This window comes from Xenopus laevis, chromosome 1L (genome assembly GCF_017654675.1).
Source record: "Xenopus laevis strain J_2021 chromosome 1L, Xenopus_laevis_v10.1, whole genome shotgun sequence".
Taxonomy (NCBI): domain Eukaryota; kingdom Metazoa; phylum Chordata; class Amphibia; order Anura; family Pipidae; genus Xenopus; species Xenopus laevis.
Genome location: NC_054371.1, coordinates 23,744,852 through 23,769,594, shown reverse-complemented (window position 1 = coordinate 23,769,594; position 24,743 = coordinate 23,744,852). Strand labels below are relative to the sequence as shown.

Genomic DNA, 24,743 nt, shown 5'->3' with positions numbered 1-24,743 from the left:
TGCATCAATATACTCTACTGTATTGCTTGGAATATTCAATAAACTTACTTGAACCAAAAAAAAAAAGCTAGAAATGTTGTAATTATGTTTTGTGCTTCTGTACCAGCCCAAGGCAACCACAGCCCTTTAGCAGTAAAGATCTGTGTCTCCAAAGATGCCCCAGTAGCTCCCCATCTTCTTTTCTGCTGATTCACTGCACATGCTCTGTGCTGCTGTCACTTACTGAGCTTAGGGAGCCACTCACAATATACAGTACACATAGAATAGAAATGTCACAATATAAGGCTGATTAGTAATTAATACAGATAATTACTACATGGCAGCACAGAAACCAGTGCAATTAGCATCAGAATTTAATAATCAGCAAACCTGTAGCATCAGCTTATATTACAGGGGAAGCTCATTTTCTGCTGGATAATTAGTGACAACCCCTAAGCTTAGCTTCTCAACAGCTGCTCAGAGCCCACTGAGCATGTGAGTGTCACAGACACTTTCCAAGATGGTGACCCCCTGTGACAAGTTTGAAGTCCTGGATCATTGCTGCTATTGACAAGCTGAAACTTTAGGCTGGTCCAATAAGTTCACTATATAAAAATATGGCATTTTTAGGGTTTAGTTCTCCTTTAATAAGGTCATACACTCTTGGTATACAGTCTAGCAATAAAGGTAAATACGTAGTGCTGACATGATGTTCAAATAAAAGCACCTTTTTTGGGGTTGAGATGTTGGATCGTTCGGAGCTGATGCTGTGCTTCGATGTGGGGCTACTGGGAATCTCCTGAGGATCAGGCAGTGACCGACCCTCAACTTCTGCCAGCATACATTCCTGGTACAGGTGGGATTTCAGGAACCTTGTGTAGCTGTCAAACTTCATCAGATTAAATATCTAGAGCATGAAAACAATGAAAAGTATTACAAACAGTAGTATTTTAAAACACAAGTTTAGCAGAGCTAAAGAAAGGAAGAGGGGACCCTCAGTAAAGTAGGAAAACTAGGGGCCCCAAACAATCGAAAAGTGAAGTGCTGAGGTTCTGATAGTAGAACCTCGGATTATTATTATGCCGGATTATTTAAATCTGTCCGGAATGGTAGATGGGAGAAAAGGAATTGGCAGTACCTGGAGTTGCTGCTCTTTAAACATATCCGGGTGAGGAGCATTGAGCACATCGTCGGCCAGGTGCGCTTGACTGTCAATGTTCACTGGAGTTGTGGCCTTGCTGCTCAGGAACTTGTTGAAGATTTCCCGGGCTCTGTAGGAGAGCTATGAGAAAAACAAGATGTGGGTATTAGAATCTATTATTTGGAAACCGGTTATCCAGAAAGCTCTAAAATATGGCTTTTCATATTTAAACAGATAACCCATAATTTTTGTCCGATTTCCTTTTTCTCTGTAATAAAATAATAATACTGGACGGTAACCAAGCTGCATGAATATTGGTGGAAGAACAATCCTATTGTGTGTTTTTATAATGTTTTAGTGGCCTTAAGGTATGGTGATCCACATTACAAACAAATAGGAAAACACCAGGTCCCAAACATTCCTGGTAATAGATTCCATACCAGTAATATGCCACGATTTGCTAAAATCACTGTTGGTGTTCAAGACACAACAGTTCCCAAGTCCTAAAGCACTGTCAAGATGACATCAATATGACAGAACATATGCATTAGGTGATTAAAGACAAGAGTGACTACCCATAATGCACCAGATGTAGGTATACCTGGTGGATGGCAGGTATAGGAGGACAAGATGGGAGACAGCAGGACAAGGTGGGAGGCAGCAGGACAAGATGGGAGACAGCAGGACAAGATAGGAGACGGCAGGACAGAGACAGCAGGACAAGGTGGGAGGCAGCAGGACAAGATGGCAGGTATAGAAGGACAAGATGGGAGGCAGCAGGACAAGATGGGAGGCAGCAGGACAAGATGGGAGGCAGCAGGACAAGATGGGAGGCAGCAGGACAAGATGGGAGGCAGCAGGACAAGATGGGAGGCAGCCGGACAAGATGGGAGGCAGCAGGACAAGATGGGAGGCAGCAGGACAAGATGGGAGGCAGCCGGACAAGATGGGAGGCAGCAGGACAAGATGGGAGGCAGCAGGACAAGATGGGAGGCAGCAGGACAAGGTGGGAGGCAGCAGGACAAGATGGGAGACAGCAGGACAAGATAGGAGACGGCAGGACAGAGACAGCAGGACAAGGTGGGAGGCAGCAGGACAAGATGGGAGACAGCAGGACAAGATAGGAGACGGCAGGACAGAGACAGCAGGACAAGGTGGGAGGCAGCAGGACAAGATGGCAGGTATAGCAGGACAAGATGGGAGGCAGCAGGACAAGATGGGAGGCAGCAGGACAAGATGGGAGGCAGCAGGACAAGATGGGAGGCAGCAGGACAAGATGGGAGGCAGCAGGACAAGATGGGAGACAGCAGGACAAGATGGGAGGCAGCAGGACAAGATGGGAGGCAGCCGGACAAGATGGGAGGCAGCAGGACAAGATGGGAGGCAGCAGGACAAGATGGGAGGCAGCCGGACAAGATGGGAGGCAGCAGGACAAGATGGGAGGCAGCAGGACAAGATGGGAGGCAGCAGGACAAGATGGGAGGCTGCAGTAAAGTGTTGCCGAATCTGTTGGACTGTTGAAATACCCACAAACAATGTAATTGAAAGTGTTAGTTACCTCGTTCTTGTCGTGGACGGGAATGCGGCTGAAATATTCACACGATTGCCAGAACAATATATTCTCTTCACTAAATTCTTTCTTTAAAAACTCCTGCAATGAAGAAAGGAACCGGATATAAATGGGATTCACCAACACAACTTTAAGTAGCGGGATTGCCAATCCAAAACAGTAAAAATAGCCAGAAATGTCATCAATACAAAGTCAAGAAGCAATACAAACATAATAATACATGTAGAACATTCTATTAGATCATAGATGCGAAGCCATATGAAATGATTCCTTTATTTTTCCTCACCAGCCTGGACAAGCTAAAGGTGGCCATACACGTAGAGTTCGACTCGTTTGGCGACTTCGTCAAACGAGCGGATCTCTCCCCGAAATGTCCACACTGAGGTGGGCGAGTGCTCTCCTCATTCTTGGAAATTGCTAACTGAGGTGGGCGATATTGGGCTGATCTAATCATGTGCCCTAGGGCCCAATGATTGGATCATAACACAGGCAATATGGGCGGTCGTATCGCGGGACGGCATCAATGAACAGATGCGGCCATGATCCGACGGGATTCTTACCCCTGCCCGATCGACATCTGCCTGACTTCCGGGAGATAAGTTGTCCAGCCACAAACCGTTTTTTTCTTTAGGCGACTTCCCAAACTGCCTTCCCACCGACTAGAATCTAAATCGCCGGCAGGATGGCAGTCGGAATACTTTGTTTTCGCTTCGGGACTAATTGTAGCTTTGTGTGCCCCTGCCCTAAAGGTTTATTTAGCATCCCCCTTCATTAAAATGCATTATTCAAAACTATTTGTTTACATGTGTTCCCCTGTGGGTTGCAATAGAAATTACAATAAACCTTGGATACGCATTCACGATGAATAATATATATTTACACGTGTATTTAGCCTTTGTGTAACCTGAAAGAATTGGTTCCCACAGTGCACTCGCATACTTATGCTGCTCCAAAAGGTGATAACAGCTGTGAATGAAAAGCAGTGCTGAAAATCAAAGGGACTAGTAATGGAGTGAAGAGAGAGAGGTGACAAACTGTGCACCCATTTGTATGTTATTACTGTAGCAAAGCAGTCATTTGTGTCTGCCCTAAACACATGGCCTGTTTATTGGCGTCTCGTAAATTCACGGGGATCGCACCATAAGAAAACCCAGGGCTGTGACATTTGCCAGCAATGCTAAACAGAATGTGACAACAGGCACTCTAACCTGGAATCCCCCCCTAGCTCTCCAAAAAGGGTGAATTTGGTTGGGTCCTCTGGGTGGCCTGACATTACTGAGCCATCAGTGAAGATCATAGGGGTCATTTACATAACAGAACTCAGTGAGCAAAGTGTAAATAAAGGCCACAGCCACCCATTTATTTTTTTTGCACTTTGCACACCCTGCTTTTATGAATTGCCACAGGTCTCCTGTGTTTCCTCTTTAAATGTAAACGTTTCCTCTCCAACTTTACCAGCCAAAGAATTTCATGGCAAAGGAGCATCATGCCTTAAAGCTTGAACACTGGCTGATAAAAAATCGTAGATATTTGGGAATTTTTAATTACTCTGAGCAGTGGCGTAACTAGATATTATTGGCCCCACAGCAAATTGAATTTAGGGCTCCCAAAATAACCAGAGGTTGTCCTTTTTTTTTTAGATTGCTCATTTAGGGCAGGAGTGCCCATACTTTTCTAATGTGAGGTCTACTTTTAATGATATTATCCCATTAGGATCTACATCCATAAGAGCATTGTTATCATAGTATTCCATGGAAAATATTACTTGAATATTGATTGATGGGAAATTGTATATTGCTATAATTAACAAATTACTATTTCTTATGTAACCGTAACATAATAAATATCTGAATGAAAAGCTTGAAAATAGGAGGGTGATTTAGACAAGCTGTTTGTTGACAGTGTCTAGAGATCTACTTCTCACAAGCTAAAGGTCTACTTGTAGATCCCGATCTACCTTTTGGGCACCCCTGATTTACAGCCTCATGGGGCCCCTATACCTGCTGGGCCCCCCTGCAGCCACAGGGTCTGCTTCCTCTGTAGTTATGCCCCTGACTCTGAGCCTAAGGAGCAAAGAAAGAGGTCAGACTGGTCTGTGATGTAAAGAACATGAAGTTCCCCAGATAGCAGGGACCTTGATTAGCACTGTCGAACTGGGAGGCTTGGGGCACACCACTGCCGCTCCCGAGTGCTGCATCGAACCAGTGTGCATGCGCGCGGCACCACATTTTTGCGCATGCGCTCGGTGCTACCTTTGTGCGCATGCCCAGATATTCTATTCTACTGCGACCCCGGACAAAGTGGGGTCGCGCCGCCCCACTAAGTAGCGGATCTGGGCCGGCGAGGCCCACTGGGTTTTTTCCCGGGGGCCCGCCGGCCCAGTCCGACACTGATTAGCGCATTAATAATCTGGCAGTGGAAAACAACTCTAATATCCTTGCACTCTGCAGAAACACATTGCAGTGGAAGACGCCAAAACATTTGTTCATGGTAGCGCTAGGGTATCCAAACTGGGGCCCTCTAGTTGTTACTGAACTTGAGTTCCTACATTCGGTGCTGCAGTTGGGGTTGCCACCTTTTCTGGAAAAAAATACCGGCTTTCTTATATCTTTTCTTTATTAAACTTTTTATTAATAATATTGGGATCAACCACCATTTTTTTTTTGGGCAGCAGAATAGGTACCGGGATAGACAAAGAGATAACATTCTCTGTTTTTATTTTCCATTGCAGCTTATTGGACGCAGATATGTTTCTAATGCTCTGTGAAGGGGAGACATAACCTTTATAACACCAAAAACTGATAATTGGCCAAAACTTTTTTTTTGTTATTTGGCATTTTGGATAAGTTCTATACCAAGCTATAGGGGGTGTTAATGGACATGTAATGCCATAGTGCTCTCCAGAGTGCTTCAGCCATTACAGTTTTCATTATAATGTATATATTTCTGTACACTTCTGCGCAAAATCTTCTGCAACAATCAAGAAGAGGGTTCATTTCACATTGCAGACCCCACCCAATCAAAAGCCTCCCTGCTTATCTCCTCGCATTGCGATATTAAAGAGGTTGTTCACCTTTATATGAACTTTTAATTGATGTAGAGAGTGATATTCTGAGACAATTTGCAATTGGTTTTCATTTTTTTTTATTATTTGTGTTTTTTTTTTTTAGTTATTTAGCTTTTTATTCAGCAGCTCTTCAGTTTGCAGTATCAGCCATCTGGTTGCTAGGGTCCAAATGACCCTAGCAACCATGCATTGATTTGAATAGGAGACTGGAATATGAATAGGAGAGGCCTGAATAGAAAGATAAGGAATAAAAAGTAGCAATAACAATAAATTTGTAGCCTTACAGAGCATGTGATTTTAGATGAGGTCAGCGACCCCCTTTGAAAGCTGGAAAGAGTCAGAAGAAGAAGGCAAATCATTCAAAAGCTATGAAAAAGAACAAATGAAGACCAATTGAAAAGTTGCTTAGAATTAGTAATTCTAGAACATACTAAAAGTTAACTTAAAGGTGAAACACCCCATTAAGCCCATGAATCCTAAAAGAAAGCCACTTACCGTGAAGTATCGGACCCCGACAGGATCTTGCAGTAAACGCTCAAATGACACAGCCCAGCTGGCGACCCTGCGTTCCCCCAGTCGCCTGCAGCTCTGCACACTGGGAAGGCTGGCATTGCTGCTCAGGCTGTTCTCACTGATGCATCCCTTCAGGTCAGTGCTATTCAGCTCTGCAGAAAAAAAACAAGATTCATTTACGTTTGTATAATGTGGATAATACAAAGGAAAGACTTGTGATCAGAGCAGGGAGGCCAAACATAGTGGCAAACCACTGCTCCCACCACTTGGCCAGAGACTTATGTAAATATCTGCATAAAAGTGTATAAAATATAATAAATAATAACAATCACTCCCAGACAGACAATAGTTGCATGTAGGAAATAAGAACCATTGAACAGAAAATGCTTGCCAAACCATTCAGGGTTGGAGCTGGCGGGTCTAATGCAAACTGGGGTTTCAAAGAAAATAATTCCACTGTGTAAAAGGAGCACGATACTGACCAGGTTATATATGGAGAAAGCAACAAGGGCTGAACCCCAAGTATATCTGAAAATTAAAATTTTTACTGGTGAAGGTCAAGGTTGAGGTCAAGGAGGATTGTTTTTGTATTATATTTTAGCAAATGAACTAAGCCTAGGTAGGCATTGAAACTTATTTCCGGTCATAAATATTCTTGGAACTGTGGCTGAACGACTGATATACCAATATGTTTCTGTTAAGAGGGGCCCTGCTCCTTCAAGGAGGGCAAGAATTGATAAAAGTCCAACAAACACTTCCATAGCAGCCGCTATTGGGGTCATGAAAGGAGAACTAAAGCTTAACTATAGAAGTAGCTAGAAATGTTGTACGTTATGTTGTGGGTTTCTGTACCAGCCTATTTCATTGAGCAAGATTCCTGGATTATTGTCTACATGTACCTTTGACCCCGTGCAAGGGAAGGGTCTTCCGGATGAGCACCCAGCACTTTCAACAAGTGGATTACGAACAGGTAGAGCACCCCACGATCGTGCACAATATATCAAATATGGCATTTTTATCCATATTCATTTTGAGGGTTAAGTTCTCCAATAAGAAGCACCTTCTAAAGGGGGTTATGAGGACACCAAAGGCGCAGTTTTAAAAAAAAAAAAAACCGGGAGGAAGAAAATAAAGGGTGTTCATGGACAACCCCTAAGCAACAATCTCTGGTGGTGGAGGGACCGGGGGTTCTATTAATAGAGAGGGCCTGGATAAGATTCCATTAGACAATGGAATAGAGATAACAAGAAAACCAGAGGGAGGAACTGAGGAAGATATATTCCAAAAGACAGCTAGAGACACAGTGCAGACAAGGAGTGGAACTAAACAGGTTGACAGATGTATATTTGGGTGTTGATTAGCCTAGAGGAAGAACTAGCTGCCAAGTGTGCATGGATAATCTGACAAATAACAGAGCTCCTTGGGACACTGGGAAAAGCTGCAAACAAGTTCTTCAACATGACAGAATATGAAGCAGGGGAAGGAAGTGCGAGAGAGGCCACCAGGGTGAAGCCTCGGAGATGGGCGTGAGGAACGTTCTCACTGTAAAATCAGTAGGAAAAAGGTTTTATAGTTGCTTCCTGGGAATTGTAAGAGATAAGGGATGTCAGTAAGTGAGAAACCACTGGAAAATAGATTCCATTTATAGACCCTGCTATGCATCTGTCATGGAGGTGACACCTGAGAGTCCTGTCTGTAAAAATCCATACACTGCCCATAATATATTCATGCCGTAATGTATCTGGTAACTTCAGAAAACATCATTTTTATATTATATATAGATAGATACGCTTATACAAACACATAAAGATTCTGTGCGACTGACTGTGTGTGTGACTCAAGGTTCATACATCCACCCAGACTATCTTTCTCCAGGATATTCCCCACATCGGTCTTGAGCAAGGATACCAAAATGAAACAGCTTGTTGTCTACAGTGCAAACTACATGGAGCAAACACAGCAGTGCAGATTGCACCACAGCAAACACTAGGAACTTATCTGCTACGTCGATACATAAAAAGTTGTGATTCAGCCTTAGGGCTAGTCCACACGGGCAGATAGCGACGCGTTTGCGGTCGCGGCACTTTTCGGACGAGGCGATGCGCTTTTCAACAGTCGCCTGAAAATGCCTCGCCAGGCTTTTCAGGCGACTGTTGAAAAGCGCATTGCCTCGTGTGGTTAGCACAGGCGTTTTTACATAGGCGCCCATACAAAACTGTCGCCTGCGCCGGTCGCGGCGACTGTCGCGGCGCTTTGTCGCCGCGACCGCAAACGCGTCGCTATCTCCCCGTGTGGAATAGCCCTTAAAGAGCTAATTCACCTTTGAGTTAACATTTAGGATGATATAGAGAGTGATATTCTGGGACAATTTGCCTTTTGGTTTTTATTTTTTATTATTTGTGGTTTTTGAGTTATTTAATTTCTTATTCAGCAGCTCTCGAGTTTGCAAAGTCAGCAATTTGGTTGTTAGAGTCCATATTACCCTAGCAACCATGCATTAGTTTGAATAGGAGACTGGTATATGAAGAGTAGAGACCTGAATACAAAGATAAGTAATACAAAGTAGCATTAACAATACATTTGTAGCCTTACAGAGCATTCGTTTTTAAATGGGGCCATGGAAAGAATTAGAAGAAGACTAACAAATAAACTATAACAAATAAATAATGAAGACCAAAAAGTTGCTTAGAATTGGCCATTCTATAACATACTAAAAGTTTATTTGAAGGTGAACCACCCCTTTAGGGTCAAGACACACAGGCAGATTCGGGGAGATTAGTCGCTCGGCGATTATGAAAATTGCCGGTGGGAAGGCAATTCGTTTTCTGAATTCACCCTAAGTTGCCTCATGAGGAAACTTTGGAAAACGAGGCAACTTCAGAAAACAAATCGATCAGAGTGCCTTCCCACCGGCGATTTTCTTTATAGCCAGTGGTAGGCAGAGGAAGGCAGTTCGGGGAGATTAGTCGCCCCGAAGAAGAGGAAATTTGTCAACGGGCGACTAATCTCCCCGATTCTGCCTTTGTGCCCTGACCCTTGAGCTAATTTAGATGACGTGCACAATCTCATGTCCTGATGTACTGATGCCAAGATAACAAGCAGCAGCAAATCTTTAGCAATAAATGTCATTCATCAGCACAAAAGAAGCAAAACAATGGCCTTTAACAGCACAAGACGAATGTGTGGCTATGAGTCAATTAAACAGGAGTTGTGCAAGCAGCATTACCACCCTATAGGCTCCAACATGCACGGCACATGAAGTCAGGAAGATACATGCACCTATCTTGTTATATAATTTGCTGTCACAGCAAAGAAATATCCACCCAAGATTATGAGAACAGTGTTATAAGCCATATTCAGCTAAATAGCTACTATAGAGCACCTTTATATGCATGCTGTGCTCGCTCTGTCTCTGTCACTCAGGGAGAAATCCAGATGCAGGAGAGTCCAATGCTAAACTGGACTGACCGCACAGCAGATCTAGTGTTTTCATCACACAGTCCCAAATATCCAGAACTTCAGCCACATCATTAGACTGGATGGACAAGGCCAACATCTTGGACCAACCAAAGGAGAAAAATGGCAAGCTCTCACAGATCCCACAAACAGACTTGTAAAAAAACTGAAAACTTTATTTTAGAGCAAAAAAAATGAATACATAGCCTTACACGTTTCATACCGTCCAGCACTTAATCATACGCTTTAACATTAGGCTTCAACATCTTGGACTAGTGCAATTAGACCATCTAGATGTTTGGCCATGCTGTACTTGTATCCATTCTATCCAATAGGAAAACAGGTATTACATTTTGGCTCAGGGTCAGTCCTCTTGGCATTAGGATTGTTGGTTACTGTGTTTGCTATACAAGTGGTCTTGTTAAAGTTGCTGTTGATACGTGTTAACCGATGTAAACTCTTCTCTTTCCAACCATGGAGTCACTGGAGACAAGGGTAGTGAGCAATTGTGCAGACTACGAGTGGGAAAGGCTTGTGGATAAATTAAATTAAAAAAAAAATGATTCTCAAACCCAGTCTACGTCCAGTCCGCCCAGTATAAGGGCAGAGACACACATGAAAATTCGGGGAGATTTAGTCGTCTGGCTACAAATCACCTCTTCTTCGAGCGACTAATCTCCCTGATGGGCAGTAGAAACACACAGAAGTGCTCACATGTACAAGGGATCTCTGTCTGCCAAGAACCACATATGCCAAGGAGTCCATCAAACAAATAGGGGCTGCTAATATATATACAAAAGCCAAATAAAGGGACTATTGAAGGGCAAACATGGTGCAGTCGTTTCTACAAACACATTCCAATTATGCACCTTGACCAGAATGAAGAAATTTATGTAAAAATCTATAGGACACAGATACCCAAACTCTGGTGCTGTCCTACTCCTGGTTGGAGCAGTTGCCTGGGGAGCTTAGTCTAAAGGCCAGTTTGGGAGAGATTTGGGGACAATGCCTTTTTGCTGTGCTAGATACACCTGAAAGCCCAACTTGAAGGCCAATTAGGGTGAGACTTTACGTACTAGATTATTTTGGAACTGTGGCTGAATGGCAGATACATGAATGTTTTTTCTACAGCTGTAACCTTGTTAATAGCTTAGAGGGGCCCTGACTAAAGATTAAACCTCCAAAGGAGGCTTGAGGTGAAAACACCAGACAACCACTGCTGAAGAACGTCGAACTTTGGGGCCAACATTACCAAGACAGCAGGGGGACAGTCCTTAAAGGATCAGTTCAGTGTAAAAATAAAAACTGGGTAAATAGATAGGCTGTGCAAAATATAAAATAATTCTAATGTGGTTATTTAGCCAAAAATGTAATGTATAAAGACTGGAGTGACTGGATGTGTAACATAATAGCCAGAACACTGTTTCCTGCTTTTCAGCTCTCTAACTCTGAGTTAGTCTACGACTTGAAGGGGGGCCACATGGGACATATCTGTTTAGTGAGTTTGAATTGATCCTCAGCATTCAGCTCAGATGCAACAGTTATGACCCATGTGGCTCCCCCCTCAAGTCACTGATTGGTTACTGCCTGGTAACCAATCAGTGGAAACCAAGAGAGATGAAAAGCAGGAAGTAGTGTTCTGGCTATTATGTTAGACATCCAGTCCCTCCAGCCTTTATACATTACATTTTTGGATAACTAACTATGTTAGAAACATTTTTTATTTTGCACAGCCAGTTCTTATTTTTATACTAAACAATTCTTTTAATTGTTCCATTTGTTATGATATATTTAAAAAGTGCCAACATATTCCACAGCACTGTACAATACACTGAACATATAGTACATATAATAAACACATTACTAAAGGTAATTAGGGCCTTCTCCAATTCACCCATATTAGCATGTCCCTACTATTCTCCAGTTCTAGTTCTGGGTATGTCCCACTGAACCAATGGGCAATAAGAAAGTAAAACAGAGAAAGCGAGTGCAAAGCATCTAGAATTCTGGGTTCTTGGTAAATGTGTCTTAAAGATCAAAAATATTAAAGATCTTAATCTTTAATTTGGTCGGTGCCTTAAAATTCTAAATCAGCATTAGAGCTGAACATATAACCTGCCATTAATTACAATGCTGAATCCCACTACAGAAAATGGCGCCCTAAACTCCGATGCCTGAATCTGCATGGAGGGGTAAGTAAAGAGTTAGGGACATTTGCCTGGGGTAACATTTCGGCTGGGGGGGGGAGGAGGGAGAGGGGGTCTATCTAGGGTAGGGGTTTTTTAAGTTTAGGGTTGAATTTTCCTTTAAGTTAACTTTTAGTAAGTTATTGAATGGCCAATTCTAAGCAAGTTTTCAATTCTGTTTCATTAATTTTATATATATATATATATATATATATATATATATATATATATATATATATATATATATATATATATTTAGTTTTTGGATTATTTACCTTTTTCTTCTGACTCTTTTCAGCTTTCAAATGCTCTGTAAGGCTACACATTGATTGTTCTCTACTTATGACACCTAGTACCAGTGTTTTTTTATTTTAGAATTTTCTGTATCATTCCGAGATCAAACATTGGATCAGGGCTCCCCTGGCCAATTAATAAAGTTGGGGATCTATGAAACACAGACATATCATCTGTGCAGTTATATTTCCAAGAATAACTAGGACAAGCTATAAGAGTTCAGTCCAAATCTCCCTCTAAGTGGGCTTCAGATTGGTTTTCTAGGAACATCTAACAGCAACTAATACGCATTCAACCCAAACCGTACCCCTATCTGGCCTTCAGGAGGTGTCACCCCAGCTATAGATGGTGACAGGTGTTTTACCACTAAGTAGTAGGTGTATCATCCATTTGATGTCCTTTTGCCTTTGGGATTTATTTAATGCCGAGATTAGCAAACTTTAATTGCAATTTCCCTTGTAGAATAAAATCCACCCGTCCTTGGATGCTATTTAATGTGCACTGTGATCTAATCGGGGGAGTGTGCTCCAGTGACAGTCAGTAATCATGCCTTCACATGCCGCACAATGGCGGGGGAATAACTGTCAGCACAATTGGGCCTCCCCCATAGATTTCCGCACTGTGCCAGTCAATGGGCAATCAGCATGACTGGGTCGAGAATGCACTGAAGCCCTACAATTATGTTAACTCAACACAGACAACAAAGAGAGGCCTCACACATACAATCATTTAGAGTCCGTAACAAATAAAAAGAAAAGGACCCGTAGACATGTTATTTTCATTACTGCCTATTTACCAAGTGCCAAGGCAGAAGACCAAAAGTATTGGCAATGAACAAGCATATGAATGCAATCTACGACTGTACTTCCTTTTGGATATTAGCTGCAAAGTATACCTGCTACTCTTTATTTATTAAACATCAACCATACAATTATATTTAAGGTGGTTCACCTTTAAAGGAGAATTCAACCCTAAACTTAAAAAAATCCTACCCCCCCTACCCTACACCCACCCTCCTCCCCCCAGCCTAAGTGTTACTCCGGGCAAATGCCGCTAACATTTTACTTACCCCTTGGTGCAGATTCAGGCATTGGAGTTCACGGGCGCCATCTTCGCTTCGGCAATTTTCATGAGTTTCGGCGCATGTGCAGTTGTTGCGAATTACGGATTATGGAATCGGCTGAAGATGGCGCCCGTGAACTCCGATGCCTGAATCTGCACAAAGGGTAAGTAAAGAGTTAGGAGCATTTGCCTGGGGTAAAACTTAGGCTGGGGGGAGGAGGGTCTATGTAGGGTAGGGTTTTTTTTAAGTTTAGGGTTGAATTCTCCTTTAAGTTAACTTTTAGTAAGTTATAGAATGGCCAATTCTAAGCAACTTTTCAATTCGTTTTCATTAATTATTTAAATAAATATATACAGTATGTATATATATTTACATACCTCCCAACATTTTGGAAATAAAAAGAGGGACAAAAAAGTTGGTGCGTGTATATTGTTTACTTATCTACAAATTTTTACAAAAGTATATTATAAGCAGCTGTGGCTGTTCTGGGCTCTCTGCCAAAAGCCAATTAAGTTAGAAACTTTGTTTCTTTTTCTGGCTGTTCGGTGCAGAGAAAAACGGGACTTTCCAGTACAAATGAGGGACTGCAGGTTGAGCTGTCATAAGAGGGACTGTCCCTCTAAAAACAGGACAGTTGGGATTATTTATCTTTTTCTTCTGACTCTTTTCAGCTTTCGAAATGGGGGTCACTGACCCCATCTACAAACAAATGCTCTGTAAGGCTACACATTGATTGTTATTGTACTTTTTATTACTCATCATAGGCCCTCTCTTATTCATATCAATGCATGGTTGCTAATTTGGGCCTTAGCAACCACATGGCTGAAATTATAAACTAGAGAGCTGCTGAATAAAAAGCTAAAGAACTCCAAAGCCACAAATAATTAATTATATCTTAGTTGGGATCAAGTACAAGGTACTGTTTTATTATTGCAGCGAAAAAGGAAATAATGTTTAAAATTAAATTAAAATTTGAATTATTTGGATAAACTGGAGTCTACTGGAGTTGGCCTTTCTGTAATTCTGAACTTTCTGTATAATGGGTTTCTGGATGATGGATTCCCTCTCTCTCTCTATTTATTAGGTAAATGAAAGAGCAATGACTCATATCAGAAGGGGGTGCATACTGTACATCTAGCAAGCAGAATAGTACTCATTACGTTCCTAAAACTAGCCAAATTATGTCAATGAATTCATGAAATTTGAAAGAATAAAAATCATCAGCACTTCTACTAAAAACAAACTGTTCCTGGGAAACTGCGACCCAGGTATTATATTACACTGCTACAGGAAAAATGACAACTCGCTACAACACAAATGAATATTTTATAACTCAGAATATGTCCTGATACATAAGGCTGTCCCCCTCGGCTCCTTACAAACAGCTCGGAAATGTTCTATCTGGCACGAATAAAAATATGGAGCACAACGTACATTTAATAAAGTACAGCTAAAGGATCCAGACCAGAAACTGGAAATAGAATTCTATGCTGGGAAGTGTAGTTCAGCAAGAGCTGGAGGGGTATAGGTCTCCCCAGCATAAAGCCTAAACACTCACCTGGGTACAGCTGATAGGAGCCGGAGTGATGCCACTTGACCAAATACTTCAAATCACTCACCGAAAACCAACCATTAGGATACATAGCCAGTTCAGATGCTAATTCCCCAAGCCCCCCAGGCTGGAGTGTCGGCTAATTAAATGGCACATGATGATGATGATGATGATGATAAAGAGTGGGCAAATCCTCCAGCTTAAGGCAAATTGATTGAAATTTTTCCAGGAATGCCATCCGGGCTTGCACGATGCACAAATTGATTCTCTTCTCTGTGGCTTCAAGGAGAGGAAACTGATAGGGAGCGTAACAAAGCTAAATGGGATGGCCGCTAAATAATTGAATAAAGGGGACCTTTAACCTGCGGCTGATAAAGCGCCATGACTTATTCATGCGGCTGCGGCATACAAGCAATAAAGTACTAACATCCCATCGCTGTGCAGAAGGAGTCTTTGGGATCGGCAGGTAAGTGCCGCCTGGGATACAGGTAAGTGCAGCTTGGGATACAGGTATGTCCGGAGCAGCATAGAACCGGTTCTGTTAATAAGCAACAACAGTTTGCTCAAGGGATGGAGTGGAGCTGGTGGCTGATGTAAGCCCTTAAAGTTGTATTTATATAAGCACGTAGATAGAGATCAAACACACACACCCATATGATTGACAGGACACACATATAAAGGAGAGACAGTATAAATTAATGCCTTGTTCATTTATAATAGGTCTTGGGAATCTGCAACGTGGTGGCAATCATGTGGCTGCAGCTTTAAGGTTAAAGGGATAGTGAAACACATTTGCTGAATCCCTGATATGTCATTCCTAGCCAGAACCTGATTTCAGTGGGTCTCCCCCAAGGCCTATTTTCAGTAAGACAGAGAGCCATGTTACTAATGAGCCCTGGAAGTTTCTCTTATTGAGGAGTAGCAATTCTTAGCATGTCAGGACACATTTTGAGCCATTAAAGGAGAAAGAATGGTATCAGGTCAGTTTATTGCCCATAGATTAGCCACAATAATGCAAGCTATATTTATTCTGCTGAATGTTTTACCATACCTGAGTAAACAGCTCTAGAAGCTCTCTCGGTTTGTTTAGGATAGCAGCTGCCGTATTAGCTTGCTGCGACACCACTTCCTGACCGAGTCTCTCCCTGCTCACTCATGATCAAAATCATGGGGCAGAGCAACATTTCAGAGCTGCGAAAGCAGATAAGACGCAACCCGAATTTCTTGCATGGATGGCGGCACAGCAATGCAACTGTCGACGACATAGATTACCACCTGCTATGTGTTCATCTCCCATGTTGCCCGGCCTTAGGCAAACACAAGCTGAATCTACAGCTAAATATCCACAGGCAAATATTGCCTGTCTTTTTTTCTATAAGCCAAGGACAACATATTACTGAAACGCCTATGGAACACATTATTTTAACTGCTCCTGTGCTCCTATCAGACACCTCCTCACACCGGTCACTGCATGTTGGTTAATAAGGGGCCACAGTTGTGACTCAGTGTTTATATGAGGAGAGATGTCTATTGAAATCTGCTTTCCTCTTTACTGCTGGTCCTGACTGCAGGTACCACTAAAACAATGTTACAGTAGTCAGCTCCTCTCCAGCCAACAATAAAATTCCTACAGTGCCCTGTGTGTTCAGATGTGTGTTGCAAAATAAAAAAACATTGTGGGAATTGGAGTCTTGGCTGGAGGAGAGTTGACTGTTTATTGGACTCAATAGTGGATTTTGACTGTGGGATAGTGTGTATAGTAAGGCAAGACTGTGTCAGGTGAATGAGCTGAAACTATGGGATAGTGTGTATAGTAAGGCGAGACTATGTCAGGGGAATGAGCTGAAACTATGGGATAGTGTGTATAGTAAGGCAAGGCTGTGTCAGGGGAATGAGCTGAAACTATGGGAAAGTGTGTATAGTAAGGCGAGACTATGTCAGGGGAATGAGCTGAAACTATGGGATAGTGTGTATAGTAAGGCGAGACTATATCAGGGGAATGAGCTGAAACTATGGGATAGTGTATATAGTAAGGCGAGACTGTGTCAGGGGAATGAGCTGAAACTATGGGATAGTTTGTATAGTAAGGCGAGACTATGTCAGGGGAATGAGCTGAAACTATGGGATAGTGTGTATAGTAAGGCGAGACTGTGTCAGGGTAAGGGGCTGTAACTGTGGAGTTATGCAGTCGGACTGGGATGCCAGCGGCCCACCAGAAAGCCTTAGACCTTGGGCCCACCAGAAAACCAAAGAACGTGAGCCCACCAGAAAACCTTAGACAGTGGACCTTTCCAAACTATTAACTCTACTCTACTCCAGTTACGGACTGAGAATTAAAATAGGCCCTGGCATTTCAAGTACAAGTAGGGAATGACCATGAAACAGGCCAAATGTTTAGAAGCAAAAGGGCCCACTAACACCTGGGCACACCGGGAGTTTTCCTGGTATCCCAGTGGGCCAGTCCCACACTGGAGTTATGGGTGAAATAGCTGTAAGTGTAGTAAGTAATGGTGGCATCTGAGAAAGGGTCTGTAGCTCTGGGCTAGTGAGTATGTTAATGTAAGGTGATGCCAGGCAAATGGGGCTGATACTGTGAATAGTAATGCAAAAGGCAGGATTGCATCAGTAGCACATCCCGTTGGGGAATAACAGGAGTCCAATAACAGTTGGAGTGCTAAAGTCTCAGTCATAAATACTGCGACCCCCCCCCCCCAAATACACGCCAGGATGCCCTGATTTGTCCAAGTGCCCCACACAGGCATCTAACAGGACTGAGCCACATTAAAAAGGTTTAGGGAGAATAAAATGCCACGGAACACTGACTGAGGCTGATTACTGTGGAATTACAGAAAATCAAGGCAACATAAATCAACATTAATTAAATACCAAAGCAATTTGTGTAGAGGAGAGGGATGCACCTGCAGCCACTTGTATGTAAGGGAAGGATCACCTAAGCACCAGCAGGCTGCCAGACTTGAATAATCACAGACACTGTTGCATTCACCTGATCCTGGCTGCTGAGAGGATAGTGGGAGTTGCAGTTGCACTATTTTTCCTGCATTGATAGCCCCCCCCCTTCACTGCTCACCACTGACACACTAATGGCCCTGGGCTGTTCTCCAGTTCTCAAGAATTAGAACCCCCAACAACCCCCAGTACAGTTTACAAAACGCTGCGCTTTTGAGATCAATCATTTGATGTTTTATAAGGTCAAGCCGACTTCAGAAGGGTTGTTTTTATACATTTTTTTCAAGCCAGACATCATGCTGCTACTAGGAATGATTTAGGGACGCGCTGCTTAAACCTGCGCTCTGGCTGAACTTCACCCAACTGTCTGCCAGTCCCGTAACATTGCCAAGGTGAGAACTAAGGCCCTAGCGCTGACAGTTTAGCTACATGACATTCTGGGACTGCAGAATTGTGTGTGGGGCATTAAAGGGAAAACATACCCGAAAACTGATTTTGGGTGGAGATTATCAAGGAGCGAACGCAAGTTTACACTTGAGAGATACTGTATATATATATATAATACACAAAAGCCATGAATATCCTGTAAATTATATCCTTATAAACGGTGAGTAGTGATGTCATCAGTTATAAACGGTGAGTAGTGATGTCATTTCTGTCACATGACTTACTAAAATTTGTGTATTATAATAAATAAAGTACCCCCAGTTGTAAAATATGAGGATATTAGAAGTTACCTCGGAGTTCCATGACCTGTATAAAAACACTCGGCCTTCGGCCTCGTGTTTTTATATGGTCATGAAACTCCTCGGTAACTTATAATATCCTTATATTTTACAAGAGGGGGTACTTTATTCACTATATCTTTATCTATATCTATGCCCCCCAAAAATCCTATAAAAGTATAGAAAGCAGTTACATTTCCCTCATGGACAAAGGTTTATCTGGTGAAACATGCAAGGCTGGATACATTGTTTCCAACAGCAAATACATCAGGAATCACAATGTGTAATGAATGTATTGGAAAGTGTCTTACACTTCCATATTCTTTCATTATGTAAAAAAAACTGTTGTTTATTGGATTTATGTCCCTTTAAGGGTCAAGGCACACATGCAGATTCGGGGAGATTAGTCTCCCCGAAGAAGACGAGATTTGTAGACGGCAACTAATCTCCCCGAACTGCCTCCTGCCGGCTAAAATGTAAATCACCGGCAAGATGGCACTCGGATCGATTTGTTTTTAGAAGTCGCCCGAAGTTTCCTTGTGAGGCAGCTTCAGAAAACGATGCTCTCCGAGTGAAAGCAAGTGCCGGCGATTTACATTCTAGCCAGCGGGAGGCAGTTCGGGGAGATTAGTCACCCCGAAGAAGAGGAGATTTGTTACCGGGCAACTAATCTTACCGAATCTGCCTATGTGCCCTGTCCCTAAGAGTTCAAGCACACAGGCAGATTCGGGGAGATTTAGTCGCCTGGTGACTAATCGACTCTTCTACGGGGCGACAATCTCCCCGAACTGCCTTCCCCCTTCTATAATGACAAAACGCTAGCACCAATGCACTCGCGGCGCTTCTATTTCCAAAGTCGCCCGAAGTTCGGAAATCTATGTGCCGCGAGTGCATTGGCACCAGCCTTTTGTCATTATAGCAGGCGGAAGGCAGTTAGGGGAGATTGTCGCCCCGCAGAAGAGGAGATTAGTCGCCCCGCAGAAGAGGAGATTAGTCGCCAGGCGACTAAATCTCCCCGAATCTACCCGAGGGATAGCTCCCTTAAGGGGTTGGTCAACGATGCGTTAACTTTTAGTATGATGTAGATTGATCTACTGAGAAAATTTGCAATTGGTTTAAATTTTATTATTTGCAGTTTTTTAAAGTTATTTAATTTTTTTATTCAGCAGCTCTCCCGTTTGCAATGTCAGCATTTTGGTTGCTAGGGTTCAGATTACTCTAGAAATCGTGTATTGGTTTAAATAAGAGTCTAGTATATGAATAGGAGAGACCTGAATAGAAAGATAACAAAAAGTAGCAAAAACAATAAACGTGTAGCATTTCAAAGCATTTGTTTTTTAGATGGGGTCAGTGACCCCCCCCCCCTTTGAAAGCTGGAAAGAGTCAGAAGAAGAAGGCAAATCATTCAAAATCTATAACAAATAAATCATGAAGATCAATTGAAAAGTTGCTTAGAATTGGCCATTCTATAACATACATAACTGCGCGTCACGCACCAGGGCCCACCCCCCTCTAGTTACGTTACTGAACATACCAAAAGTTAACTTGAAGGTGAACTACCCCTTTTAAAAGGTACTTTTAAGGCACCATCCCTGAACAGGCCATAAGGGCATCCCAACCATGTTATCTCATCACGTGACTGCCAAAACCCAGCTCTCTTCTTTGTGGCTTTGTACAAATAACATTATTCTAGAAAGACTCAGTTCCCCAGAGACTAACTGCAAAGGTTTATTTATCCTTTCCCTCCAGTTCTACCGGCAGCTGAAACTCTGTATATACGAAGAGCCGTGAATGGGGAAAGTGTTCTGCTCCCCGACAACTTCCAATAAGTACTCTCCTGTATTGCAGCTCTTCCGAGTCTTCATCTCAGTTAGGCAACCACCATAAAATTCCATTTTAACAATATTAAAGGACAAGTACAAAAATGCTTCCACTTTCTTATGCACCATGCCCCCGGGAGGTAAGAGTCCATTAGAGAGAGTTGCATGGGGTAGTGTACACGGGGATCTTTCTCTTTAAATGGATTCTTCACTATAACTGCATTCCCCATTAAAAATGACCCCCTAATTCTACTCCGTCTATTGTATTTCTGGCAAGCCCTGCCCTCCTGCTGTTGTCACATGTCTGCTGCTGCTGCAGAAAGGCTGGGCTGTACAATTCTATAGGCACAGCTGCAGATCCAGGCAAACAATAAACTTGAATTTATAATGTTCTTCATGCCATTCTGCATTGTGGCTTAACAGGAGGGCTGTCCAACCTACAGCCCTCCAGCTCCAGCAGTTAAAGGAAAACTATACCCCCCCAAACAATGTAGGCCTCTATAAAAAGATATTGCATAAATCAATAATAATATACTTTTTTAGTAGTATGTGCCATTGAGTAATCATAAATAGAAAATTGACACTTTAAAAAATAAGGCCCGCCCCCTGGGATTGTAGGATTCACTGTGCACACAAACAAACCATACTTGTTAGATCACATGAGCCAATTAACAGACAGAGTTGTGTCTTTTACGCCCACACTTCTTCCTGTTACAGTTAGAGCTGCAGTATTTCTGGTCAGGTGATCTCTGAGGCAGCACACAGACCATCACAAAATGGTGGTTCAAGGCAAGAGATGTAAAAGGACAATACTTACTTAAATATATATTCCAGATTGGTAAGATTCTTTAAAATGCCACTTAATATGATATATAGTAAACTATCTGTTGCTTAAATATTCATTTGGGGGGTAAAGTTTGTTGAACCTCATGTGTAAGGTTTTGGGGGGGTTTTTAGCAGAGAAACCAAACGATCTGCATACCTCCCAACATTTTGGAAATAAAAAGAGGGATAAATAAAATTTGCTGTGCATAGTGTGCAAATTTTTTTGATCACACCCATTTTTCTGACCACACCCCCTAATTACCATGTTAATTTTACAAAATTTGGCAGGTTATGAAAGTTTGAACATATTTCGCTGTTTTTTTTCAGTTATTACAGTTTTTTAATGAAGGTGAATTGCCCTTTAAGCTGTGCGTCTAACTTTTCCCAAGGGACCTGTTATCTTATATTGTTACAATTACTTATTTGCTTATTTCAAAATTGTTACAAAATTATCTTAGCTGCACCTGGTGGCTGTTCTGGGCTCTCTACCAAAAGGCAATTAAGTTGGAAACTTTGTATGTTTTTCTGGCTGTTCAGTTCAGTGCAGAATGTCGGGACTTTTCAGTACAAACGCGGGACTGCGGGTTGAGCTGTCAAAAGCGTGTCTGTCCCACTAAAAACGGGACAGTTAGAAGGTATGCATCTTGTCAGTATCAATTTTTGTGTGTATTGTAAAGCTGCTTATTGTAAATACATTTTATCTCATTGGGCAAAATTTAAATTTTATTTCATTACTTGGGTGCAGTTCCCCTTTAAGTTCTGCAAAGGAGCCGTACAATAATATAAAAGCTATAAAAGCTGGGAAGAGTCCATAGTATTGTGTACAGCTTTCCTATTAAAATAGCATTGGAATGGGAGGCCAGAAGCAGCTTCAGAGGAAATGTGCTTCGCTAAAGCTGGCCACACAAACAGATTTTGTTTCTCTTTCAGTTCAGCAACTTATTAAAACCTCAAACATGACCTGTATTTTAAGTTGCAAGTTCAGCCATGACGACTTTTCACATAGAAAATCAGATGCAAGTGCTCCTGGGGGTCTCCCGGGGACTCTTATGTGATTTCTAAACATTGCATTGCTTTCCCCTAGGGAGGCTCCTTTTCCTAACAGATGTATATCTGCCTTTTGCACAAATCCTGCATGTAGAGAGACATGATGTCTGGTGAGTTTAATAGAGTGAGCTCTAATACATCTTCTAGGCAAAAGGAGCACCCCTATAAGATATATTCGATCTAACTGTCAATGAATATCTGACACCCAACTGCTGCATGAAGACAGAATGAGGAGCAGCAGATGCTGAGAGAGGAATAGTGAAGATAAACGAGATTATTTCAGAATCAATGCCGACTATTAATTGTTTGTATTTAGAAAGTTTCTTATTTGAGTGTGCTGAAGCCTATATAAAATTTGAATTTTCCGATAGTTCCCCTTTAAAGCAATAGGCTTTATAGGTCTCCCTGTAAAAAACATCGTCCCACGAGATACCCTAAAGGGCATGAAAATGAAAGAGATGACACTTACCTCCATCGGAGACTGTGGCAGCCTGGGGAAAAGAAGAGAGAGACATTTGTTAGAGAATGAGAAGTCATTACAGAGTAACTCTCAGGAAGGCATATATTTTTTTTCAGCTTCCGACACAGAAAGACAAATAAGCGGCCAAGAATGGAGCTCTATCTATTCTGCTATAGAAAACTCATCGCTTGCGCTCTTCTCTTGCTTTCCCCACCAGCCTGGAGCGCAACTCCTCCTCCTCCTCCAATCAAGATTTTCAGTCCTATCAGCCGCACAGTTCATAAAGAGGATGCACAAGCCCTAATCAGCGCCGGGATAAAAATACCCCACATTCATTCACAGCCTTATACTTTATGGAAAGCAAATGTGTTTCATCATCACTGCTGAATAATAATTAAATTCCTGCCAAACTTCAATAGCGCCCTCTTTTTATACGGACGCTGCCCGTCCTGCACAAGTTTCTGCCTTATTCCTCCCGCCACTGCACGGGAAGATAGATATTTGAAGCGGCATTATCAGACACCGTTAATTTGGGTCTTGGTACCCACAGGCCTTATATCTAATTGTTTGCAGTTATGTGACAAGATATACAGGTATGGGACCTGTTATCCAGACCTGGGGTCTTCCGGATAATGGATCTTTCTGTAATTTCATTCCTTAAAGGGGACCTGTCACCCAGACATAAAATGCTGTAAAATAAAAGTCCTTTTCAAACTAAACGTGAAATCCAAATTCTTTTTTTTTATTACAGCATTCATAGCTGTTGTAAACGCAATTAAAATTCTTAGCTGTCAATCAACTATTGCCTGCCCCTCCGCTATGCCTTAGGCATATAGGCGGGGCAAGCAATTACTTTCACTTTCCATTCAGCACTTCCTAGATGTCACTGCTCTCCCCACATTCCCCCTCTCTCTTTACCATTTACGGTAATTGTGTAACCAGTGTATGGGGATGGACATCAGGTCCCCCATTCTGGTGCACAAACAAGATTCTGAGATGATGCAAGACTTGCCTTAATAACAGTGTCCAAAAAATGGCTCCTGCCTGCTTGTTATAATTAGGAGTTCCCAGACTGATGGAAACAAGATTCAAATAATTTATACAGTGTAATTAAAGTTCATTTTGCTTGACTAACGTGAAAAAATAGGATTTGAAATGGGTTTTTTTTTGGGTGACCGGTCCCCTTTAAGGGGCAGATTTAATAAGGGTCGAATTGAAAATTTGAATTTTTTGTTATGGTCAAAACTGTCAAATTCGACTAGGGAATTATCCAAACTCTATTAGAGTTTTTTTTGAAAATTCGAATTTGACTATTCGCCACCTAAAACCTGCTGAATTACTGTTTAAGTTAATGGGAGCAGTGCGGGGATCAATTTGGAGATCATTGCATTCTTCCTGACATTGAGTTTTTGGGTCGTTTAAATAGGTTTGAGTTTGGAAAATTCAATTTTATTCAAAAATTTCCCTAAGTCGAATTTCGAATGCATTCGAATTTTAGGGAGTTTAAAAAAAATTCACATGAATTCCAAATTCGACCGATGATAAATGTACCTCTAAGGCTACTAGAAAATCATGTAAACATTAAATAAACCCAATAGGCTGGTTTTACTTCCAATAAGGATTAATTATATCTCAGTTAGGATTAAGTACAAGTTACTGTTTTATTATTACACAGAAAAAGGACATCATTTAAAAAAAATTGGATTATTTGGATAAAATGGAGTCTATGGGAGATGGTCAGTAATTCGGCGCTTCCTGGATAACGGGTTTCCGGATAACGGATCCCATACCTGTACTCATCAGTCAGAATGGTCTGGTATACAACAACCCTGAAGCCTGGTGATTGGCTGACAATATACATGTTATTTATGAAAACCAAAAGCCCTTTATAATAGATATCTACACATTCAATTGCAGGGGAGATTAGTTGGGGCTTTTTAGCACCCATGATTTTTATTAGCCGGGACCACAGCCATCAACACTTGCTAAAGGCAGACGAGATGCTGAAAGTTGTAGTTCTAATACATCGGGAGGGCCATAACTTGATCTTCCTTGGTTCAGACAAGAATGACATGGGA

At 42.0% G+C, this 24,743-nt stretch overlaps 1 protein-coding gene across 5 annotated transcripts in view; it reads right to left on the bottom strand.

Moving 5' to 3' along the window:
- The window catches only part of rgs12.L (regulator of G-protein signaling 12 L homeolog), a 104,826-nt gene that overhangs the window by 19,015 nt on the left and 61,068 nt on the right, over positions 1-24,743 (bottom strand). For all 5 annotated transcript variants that reach the window (XR_005966503.1, XR_005966504.1, XR_005966502.1 and 2 more), the window contains exons 4-8: positions 22,675-22,696; positions 6,253-6,422; positions 2,679-2,771; positions 1,118-1,261; positions 707-886 (exon numbers count right to left, since the gene is read on the bottom strand). Coding sequence is in view for 2 of the 5 variants with exons in the window: in XM_018228333.2 (XP_018083822.2) it covers positions 707-886; positions 1,118-1,261; positions 2,679-2,771; positions 6,253-6,422; positions 22,675-22,696 (609 nt within the window). In the remaining 3 variants the exon portion in view is untranslated. The remainder of the gene's footprint in view (positions 1-706; positions 887-1,117; positions 1,262-2,678; positions 2,772-6,252; positions 6,423-22,674; positions 22,697-24,743) is intronic.